Consider the following 10433-nt stretch of genomic DNA (forward strand, 5'->3'; position numbering starts at 1 on the left):
AATAAACTTTCCCCAATATTGGAAGAAAGACACAACACTAAATGATATCTGATTGGGATCTTAAACTTGAAGAATATGAGCTGAAGAAAAACTAACAGCATATATTTGCAACAGAAGTTTAACCAAATTCAATCAAGAATGGTTTCCATATACACAATGAAGAAAGCAGCAAAGCAAATATGAACACTAACACAATGGATTCTCAGAGGGTCTAAATATTTATAAATACTGCAGATCAATTGGTGTATAAAGAAGGGGGAATCAGAACTCAAACACTTATCTACTGTCCAAGCGGCTTCTTTTTTCCTTTTCCTTTTTAAAACATTTATAAACAATAATAAATAACAGTACAGCAAAGACCTTAGTATTAAACATTAGAAAATGGAAAGCTTTTTTATATAATAAAATAACAATGCATTTGGCATTTGTCTATTAATGCCATGCTGAGCTTCAATTGTACAATTCAAGCAACCTTAAATTTATTAATGTTTTAGAAATAATATTTAACATTGATATTTTTTTTCCTATTTTTAAAGATTTAACTTACCTAAGCCATAATAATGTTAACAATGTCTAGTAGCATAAAGTACTACTGTACCCAGTTAATATATGTATGTGATAATGCATTATTCTCATTTTATAATGAAATAAACATTACTTGAAAAAAACAACAACTAGGTATGTGTACTCCTGACTGATCATCAAAGTGGTTCTTTCTGGTTTCGGCTCATTAGTCCCAGTTTTATCTGTTCAAGACATTGACCTTACAAAGGGGAGAATAAATATCTAGTCCTAAACTCTTGATCTGTCCATGGTTCTAGCCTGCCTTAATGATCTCAGTCATTCTAAAAAGATCCATCCTTACTATTTCATGCTTCAAATGGGATTATCATTTTGGAGTTGTGGGGTATATACATTTTGTTTGCTCCCTATACTTTCTCCCGCCTGCTACTCCATAATTTGGCTACAGGTCTGTATACCATGTGATTTGCTTTCAAAAGCCCTAAATTCCATTTCTGAGCACTGTGATTAAGAGACTGCTCAGTTGTGATAGGAGAGCTGCTGTGTGAATACAACATCTGAGCAGGCAGGATAAATTATTGCCTCATTTGATATAAAAGAAGAAACGTATGATGTGTTATCAATGAAACAGGAAGAGCCTGGAAAGAATCTGCATCTACATTACTACAGGATGCTTTTTCAAAAGTATAATCAAGTCAACCCCCCAAAATGTCAGGGGCACCTCCTGGCCTTTAATTTTTGATATTTTCAGTGGTTCTACTGGCAGTGAATATACTATACAGAACCATTTCATGTTAAAAGCTCTAACAATATGGGACAAAGGGAACTTTGAACTGATACAATTCATCTAATGGAAGGTGTATGTTATTAATTGAATGGATCTGAGGCTTGCATTAGGCTAACTGAATCTAAAGAACGGGGAGGAAGGGAATACAGACTCATTCTAAAGGTTTGGGAATCAAAGGTGGTTTTGTTAATGATGCAAGTATAGAAAAGCTTTCAAGTGAAAGAATTAATCTTAAGAGACTCAAGGTTAACAGTTCAGATAAGCTAAAGTGCCAGATAAAGCAAAAAAAAAAGTGCTATTACAACAATGAAATATTTCCCTCAGCATATTCACAAAACCTGCACTCAGGCACTGCTAAAACTAAAACACAGCAAACATACTGTACAGTGCAGCTGTTCTATTTAACTATGATTTATGGATTGACCAGCCTTGTGATTCCCACCAAACCTATCTTCAGAATAGCTTGCTTTAGCTGTTTTTGGGGTGGAGATTAAGAAAAAAAGTCCCTTCATTTTTAGAGTAATATTGTGATAGAGATCAAAACAAAGCCACACACAGTATAGCATGATCTGATTTTGTGGTGCAATGGGAAGAAAGGATCAGTTAGATAGGACCAGTTAGACAGAACAAATACTTTATAATCAAACTATAGTAATTTATTTCTATCTGAAATGAATGAATACTATTTAAACAGCCCTAAAGCCAGAGCAGCCATTAATTCTTCTCTGAGATCGTAAGTAGTTCCAATGTAAGAGACATCCTACAAGTAACAAAAGCACTGCTTGGTGGTCCTGTATAGTGAAGTAAGATTGACAACACTGCTACAGAGTAAACTTTAGAATAAGCTCTACCTAACTTCTCTTCAAAGCTAATTGATTGAAGGCCATGGCATGGGTCAGGTTATCTGAGGAACTGTGTTACCTCTGTGGGATTGGCCTGGCTCACCAATGCCAACAGAAGGGACATGCTGTGGACCTCTTTGGCCAAGTAGTTCTGGTTGACAGGGTCCAGGAGAAGAGCCTTATCTGGCACAACTCCCCCCATCTGGAACATTGTGATGCATACCCACCCTTTTGGCCTTCTGAAAAGTTCTGAAGGTCTGCCCTGGGGCCCTAATGGGGTATGTTATTCTGGAGGTGGTAGACCCCCATCTCTTCCCCATGGGCATTTTGCCCCTTCCTCCCCTATCATTGAATCAAAATGTTACTATTTATTGTTTTGATGTTTTAATATATTATATTGGAGTTTTAATGATTGTAAGCTGTCTAGAGTCACTTTTAGGTGAGATGGCATATAAATTGAATGAATGAATGAATGGTATTCTATACTACTATCAGGAAATGGTGCCATGCTTCAACCACTTCTCCTAATGCTGTACACAATATTAATACTGTTGACTCAATATCTGTGTATTGCTATAATTGTATGTATTTTCAAAGCTTGTTAAGAAATAACAGCACGAACATCTTAGTTAACGCATAGATGTTTAGAGGTATAATCAGAGGAAAAATTAAGCCTGGCAGAAAAATTCCAAGCTCATTTTGCCTTCATCTGAGCAAACAAAACATTTTCATTTCTTTCTTTTCAAAAAGATGATCAAAGCAATATCCTAGGCTCCAAATATACTGACAGGAAATTGCCCATTGGAAAATCATATGTTTAAACAACTTTAGCATGAGATATTCAAGTCACTTTGGCCCATTGGAGTTTACAATTCTAATCCCTACTGCAGTTTTGAAAGCCTGAATCCAAAGTTAAATGTATAACAAATAATAATCTGAGGTTAGTTAGCAATAGATCAATGTATTGTATAAAACAGCAATCTATGATATACTTCTGAAAATAGTATCATGCTAGTTCTGAAGAAGTATAAATTGAAATATATTCTTCCTATTGCAGCATAGACTTTAAAAGAATAAAAATATGATGCCAACACAGCAACACAATCAATCATACTTTGCACCGTATATAATATAGGTTATTAAGACATTGTCAAAGCCCTATGTCTTTTTATATCTTTATCATTACATTTATAAATCAGGGAAGGCTGTGTTATTTCCATATCGACCTATATTTCTGTAACACTGAATTGTTCTACTCTCATTTATTCTGATTCCAATGCATTGGTACTGCTAGCAGAAAAAAGAGTGTAGATTATGGATGAAATTTTAAAAAGAAAAATGAGCAGTGCTTTCTTGTCACAGGTGTGAAGGATGTATGACAGGGATGGGCTGTTCTCATATCAGATGCATTTTACCTGAAAGAGGAGAAAAAGGCAGGGGGGCACTAAAATCAAGTGATTCAGAAGTTATTTGCGAAACATCAGAGGATTAAATCCTGGACATCCATCACTGCATAATGAAGAATTCCAAGTCTTTTATTTTGTTCTGGCAAGCTCTGTTTTTTTACGCAGATAATATCCAAGTGGTACTATAAAAAAAGAATGGGCTAGATTCCAAGGTTTAAACTACCTTTTTCTGACATGAATATTTTCCCTTTCCCCTTAAAAAGGAAAGGCAGGTAGGCAGAGATTTATCTGCAAGTGAGAGGTAGGTTTGTCTTTCCAAAATCTTGCAAGCAACACTGCAGAACCTAGTACTTTGGTTTTTCATATTTATGCTAACAATTGTGTAAGCTATAATCCTTAGGAATTGTGGAGTCACCTTTCAAAGAAGTATCAGGTGATTACGCCAAATGTTAAGGGCACAAATTATCTACTCAATATAGGACTTCTATGTCTGATTCTGTTCATATACCAGCAAAATATTTTGAGCAAGTCTTGGAGTTTTAGCTCTTACCATTGAAAGATCATTCTTGCCATATTTCTATACCATGAAGAGACCTACAGTTCAAAATTCTACTAAGAAATTAATAAAAGTACAAAAAGAGGTATTCACACTGTATTGGAGCTATTCAAGTAGAAGTCTTGTTTAGCTTGTTTTAAACCCTATAATGAGTACGAGGTTGGATTCAACAACCAAAATGGATCCTTCCAACTCTGTGATTCTATAATTTCTAATCCTTCTATATTTCAACTGCTTCTTGTATTTTTTTTCTAAACAGACCAAATCTGTAAAGAAAAGAAAGATTGGAAAACTGAAGCATAACTTTTGATTGATAGTGCTACTTCCAGAGAAGAAATGTGGAATGAATATCCTTGAACAAAGGAAATAACATTATGGCTGAATTAGCATCTGGATGCTGCATCCAAGTTACTGAGATGTCTCTGGAGAAGGAGAGATTATAAGATTGCCCATATGTATTCTGAATAGGTGCAACTCATAAGTAGATGGCAGGAACCAATGTTTCTGGGGTTGCTTAGGTGTCATGCAAGTGAAAGTCAAAGGATTTCACCAGGCTCACAGGCATAATGTAGCCTCTAAGGACTTTACGTTTGACTAATCTTCATCTCTTAATCCTTTTAGGAATTACTTTTTTATTTTTATATATTATTTTATATATTGAGAACCGCTGAAATTATGCTACTCACTGGGTGAGTCTCCCTCAATCTGCACTGAAAAGATTTATAAATACCAAGTTAAAGATTCAGAAAAAAATATTTTTGGACTAAACAGCAAAAGATTAGAGGGTTAATTTTGGGAAGCTTTAAATGAATTAAGGGTCCAGATAGATGTGAAATAAGAGTTTAAAATTTATTCTATGAATCCTTTCTGTGGAAAACTGATGTTTTTAACTCTAAAAATAGAAGCATAACAAGATAAGGCTTGAATGCTTGGATACTAGAGGGATTCAGAAGGAACAAAAGATTGCATTTAAAGGAGAAACAAATTGCTTGCCAACAGTGGAGCAATGTATTTCAACACCAGATGCATTTAATGGTATTTGGGAACAATGGACTCAGAAATTATTTAAAAAATATCTGATATCTTTGATAAAAGGATTGTAAATGATGTTGTGATATAATAGGAGTTCTATTACATAGGTCTAAAACTGATTTAAATGTAGATTTGGAAATGCTAAGTTACAATAATGATATGAAAGGAGAGAAAATACTGGATATATAAATAAAATTGGCTTCAGTATTTAAAAGGGATATATTTATAATAAACTAAAAGAGCAATACAGACAGTTTTCCTACACTGGGTGTACAAAAGAGCCCTAATAAAACTTTGAAGGATTTTGTGACAAGAGGCAAAGCAAAAATGAAAAGAAATCAGGCTTTAAGAAAGATATCAGTTAAACTTCTCAAGTTTTTTTTTAGAAGAAACAAAGAAAAACAACAACAAGAAATCAAGTTCTAGGACATTATTTGAGGGGATTAAAAACTAAAATTATAGAGTATATATATAAATATATATAATATATATGAATGTATATTTATATTTATAAATATATAAAATAAGGATAAGGAATACAACATTGGTTTATTTAATCAAGGTAAAATATATGTCTTCTTATCTGTGACAACCATTAATGGATTTTTACTGATCAGGACTGAATGACAAGGTTTTAAAGATATGGGAAAAAGAGTTTATTATATATTTTAATTCTACTTGACTAATAGTTAAATAGGTATGTGTTTTTTCTTGGTAACCTTTAATGAATTTTAATTAATTAATTAATGATTAAATTATGAAGTTTGGGGGATTTTTTAAAAATATATAAAGGATGAAATGTAGAAAAAAAAGAAAGGATTATAAAGTGGGTTCTGGGATTAAATTTAAAATAGTTTTGTTGTTATTTCTGATATCCCTTAATCAACTTTTGCTGATTATGATAGAATGACAAGGTTTAAGAGTTGTTTATAAACAAGGAGATGAGGTATAGGATGAAGGGATGTCTCATTTTTCAAGAGAAGGAGATGAGTTGTCAAAACAAGCTTTTATACTTGGTATGACAAGGAGAAAGTTGTTTACCTTTTTTATTTCCCCCCTGAACTTTATACCTTTTGTTCTTTTTGAATTGTATATTAGTTTTCATTGATATATTTGTAATCTTTAATAAAATTATTATTTAAAAAAAGATAGTGCTAGGAACTATCTACAGAAAAACGTAGTTGTGTTGATTGTAGGTGTATTATTCGAAAGCACAGTTTAAGTAGTAGATTACCTCTTAATCAGCCAGCTTCCATTTCCCAAAGAGAGTTATAATATTAATTTTCCTGCATTTTTGGTATAGTGAAATGCAAACTAGAATCTTTGACTAATAGCAAAATAGCTCAGAGAAGCCACAAAACAATTCTGTCATCTCATAGATAGCATTGCATTGTTAATCCCTTCCCACCTTGTCCAATTCAGACAAGAGCTGAAGAATATAAAGAAATAACACAAAATATGTTGTAATGACATAGCTATAGTACTCTGTAACAATGAGGAAACTCATGACAATTTTAGAAGGGAACAATGTGAAAGCAATCCTACAAAGAATTTAGTGACACAAACAGGTGATACAAGGCAATATTTTGCAAATGCAAATTGCTACATTCTCAGATGATAATTTATGACCATCTGTAAGTATGAACATGCAACATATTTCTGTGGATCTCCAATCCATCATTTTGTATTAGCCAGCACAATCTTTTTTTAAAATAAATATTCTGGAACATAACTGCCAATAGTTGTATAAGGACATGCAAGATGACAATGAACAGTGCACGCTTATTCAAGCATAAACATAAATAGGCCAGAAGCAACTGAAACTTTGCTCCTTAGCAACAGAATTTGTTCTTTAAGTCTAAGTATTACAGGTCTCTGCCCTTGTTATAAGATTTCTTGGAAAATGAATTTGTTTCATAAAAAACAACTATAAATAGTTTAAAAGCAAGCAGGGAATAACCTCAAGATTCTGGTTAAAATTCATATATTTTGATAATTGTATAATAAGGTCAGAGTGCTTGATATCGATGAAAGAATGGATATGTTTCTTCATGCATGCCTTTATCCTTCCATCTGAAGAAGCAGCACAGAAAAGCAGAAAGCTCGGAATGGGATGCATCCTCAAATGCAGGACATGGAGACTGAGCTTCATCTCACCTGGACTTGTGTGAAAGATTTCACTTGAGAAGACAGACTCATTGCCTTTGAGAAAAACCCGCACTATATACTTCTCACCAGGAATCAGATCACTCAGCTCCAGAAAACCTTTAGCAGGGGAAGATTTCACTGTTTTGTTACCTGGGAAACAGAAATCTCATATCAAAGGTAGCTAAAAAGAAAAGAAGAGATTATTGTGTGGTCAAGGATCAAGTTGGGCTATCAGCCTGATGCTCCATCATATTGATGAGAATCAGTGGCTGGATAAAATATTTCAGCAAGATGAACATCCAGAGTTTGAGACCCCACCCAATTCAAAGGACAAGGGTTTGTTTACAAAAGTTTTATAAATCAGCTTACGCTACTGGCAGAATTGATTTTCTAGACACCATTTCACTAATCTCAGCACGCTCCAGCATCAATTAGATAATATCAGATGGAAGATTCTTACACAAATGATTCTGTGATTGCAGCTAAATCCAGAAATACAAACCAAAATAAAACAAAAAACAAAACCTCTACTTGGAAAAAGGAGCCTATTTTCACACAGATTCTGAGACATTTCTAATTTGGATAGGAAGGAATTGCCATAGTTTCTTGTCACTTCCAAGTATTAAATAATATTCACAAACCTTCCTCTGAGAATACTTTCATAATGGCTTGATGTGTTGTTTTTGAATTCATCTACAGTTTGGAAAGGTTAAGGGGAAATATAATGTATATATTCATATTAAAACCATACAGACAAATCAGAATATAAAATCCACGTCCAAATAGTTAGCCATGGATCTGTAAGTGCTTAAATTCATGGAAAACCTGGGCTTATAAAGACTGGACTAGATTTATAAATATATAAATGAAAACCATCATTTTAATTGCAGTTCTTAAAATGTTGCTGAGCAGCAATTTCTCATAAATATATGTATAACTGCATACAAATTAAAAAAGTATTCCAGAGGAAGGAAGATAGCCTTTTCCTTTGGCCTTGTAGTAATCATCTGAATGATATGCACAGAGATATTTCAAACTGTGCAGCAGACATTGCACAAATCTCTTCAGCACTTTATCAAATATTTTATAGTCAGTCATGTTAGCTGCAGTTATTAGGGCTACATATTCAATAAATTCTATGGATAACAAAAAATTTTGGGAACCACCACCACAATGTGGTTTGGCCCATCAGCCTAAAGTCACCAAAAATATAGAATCATAAAAATTAATTGAAATAAAACTCTAAGAGAAAACAAGACCTACAGGGCATTAAGTACTCTACAACATTCCCATGAGCCCAATGCTTACTGTTGCTATACTCAACCACAAATTCAGTGTCAGCATCAAATGTATGGTTCCAGGTGATGTTTGCCCAGTTATTGTTAGATGAAATTTTTACATTCCAGATAGGCGGCAGCTTTCCAACACCAGCTGGTGAACAGGTTAGAACAGAAGTTAGTAAACCAGATAATGTAGAAACAATGCGTTCCAACCTAAGCAAAGTAGGACAGATGTGCTTAGTTCCCAAGCGGAGGGTATTTACGGAGGCATTCTTTTTCAGAAACAGAAGTCCTAGGGTTGGTTTTTTTGGCAGGGAAGGAGGAAGGGAGAGAGGGAGGGAGGGAGGGAGAGAGAGAGAGAGAGAGAGAGAGGGAGAGAGAGAGACTCCCCCTTTTTCGAAAAGCACAGAACAGAACTATGTGAAAAACTACTATGCGAATGAGCCTTAATTTACTTAACTACTTAGGAAGGATCTCAAACAATTTAGCAATTTAAGACTCATCACAAGAGACTGAGACTCTTAGTGCAGTTTTATTATTTTAAAAGCATTGTTTGCACTTGGAAACCTAGATGAAACTTTTGACAGTGAAGCACTAACTTCTAATGAAAGCTAACTTGTACTCTGCATGCTAGAATTCTTTTCAGACAAATGGACTGCTGATGCTGAACACTTTAATGGTTTGGCGGTAGCAGTTCCTGATTGTGTGTTTAAGTAGATTTACGAAACACAAATATATTCTGCTTCAACACCACATCAAACCAAAGAAAAGTTCAGTGCACTTTAAAATATACCAGCTCTCTGATTTAATGTCTATCAAATCCAGAGAGAAAACTTTTCTGTTAGTATTCTGCACAGAACGCATTGATAATCCTTTGTCCTTTGTTGATTTTATGTTAATACTAGTTTAGCTGGCTTGGCAATTTTAGCTCAGAAATACAAGATGTTGCTTTAGTTTAGGCTGCTTTTCTATCAGTATTTACCTGGATGATGTTAATATAAAAATGAATTCAGTGAGAATTACTTCTGCATATGATTATAAGCTTTTTGTATAAAGTGAATGATTAAAATACCTCTTTTTAATAGCAGCATATTTAAACAGTAAATACAGCCGCTATGTGAAAGCATTTTCCTGTCAACTATATTTTTCAATCTTCTCAATAATATATTTCTGTTCCCAATAAAAGTTCCATTTTGAAATGTCTACATAATGCTACCTTGTTCTAGTCATTACCACCACATGGTCATTCATATAATATACAGTTTTGATATCAGCTAAGAAATCTTTACATTGATGAAAGCCAGGCATTATGTTGAGTAAACATGGCTTAGAAGACACATGAATATTTCCATTTTTTTCTGATGAGACTCCAATAATTACAAACAGCATTTAATCAGGATAATTGAGGTTTGCTTTAACTTTCATCAGGATTGTAAAATCACTGCTGGTCATGCCATGGCCAACTCTGAGTCAAAGAATAACATAGGACTGAGAGAGAGAATATTTTAATCAAGAATCCCAGGTATTATTTTTTTTAGCAAAGATTGTTTGGATATGATTAACTGTCCATGTCAGGAATTTGTACACAGGAAGCATTCTTTGTTTAGAGCAATTCAATTAAATAGTTCTTTGCTTTGAAATTAATTCTGCACTGAATAATATTTTCTCTCCTTAGGAACATGTCTGAATGGGAAAAATCTATCTACAAGATTATTCTTGCATAAAATGGGAATATCTTGTGATTAAACCTAGAGGTTGCAGAATTTTTTCATTTAAAATATTTTAATCTTTATTTTCAAACCAAGGGAGTGTCAGGAAAAAATCTGTAAAAAGTCCTGAGCCTTTTTTTTTTTTTTTTTT

At 33.7% G+C, this 10433-nt stretch overlaps 1 protein-coding gene across 1 annotated transcript in view; it reads right to left on the bottom strand.

Annotated features, from left to right (window-relative positions):
* Positions 1-10433, bottom strand: part of NFASC (neurofascin) — a 93186-nt gene that overhangs the window by 13908 nt on the left and 68845 nt on the right. The window contains exons 26-27 of the mRNA XM_029284475.1: positions 8548-8724; positions 7303-7458 (exon numbers count right to left, since the gene is read on the bottom strand). Coding sequence (XP_029140308.1) covers positions 7303-7458; positions 8548-8724 — 333 coding nt within the window. The remainder of the gene's footprint in view (positions 1-7302; positions 7459-8547; positions 8725-10433) is intronic.

This window comes from Protobothrops mucrosquamatus, unplaced genomic scaffold (genome assembly GCF_001527695.2).
Source record: "Protobothrops mucrosquamatus isolate PMUCROS unplaced genomic scaffold, P.Mucros_1.0 scaffold638, whole genome shotgun sequence".
Classification (NCBI taxonomy): domain Eukaryota; kingdom Metazoa; phylum Chordata; class Lepidosauria; order Squamata; family Viperidae; genus Protobothrops; species Protobothrops mucrosquamatus.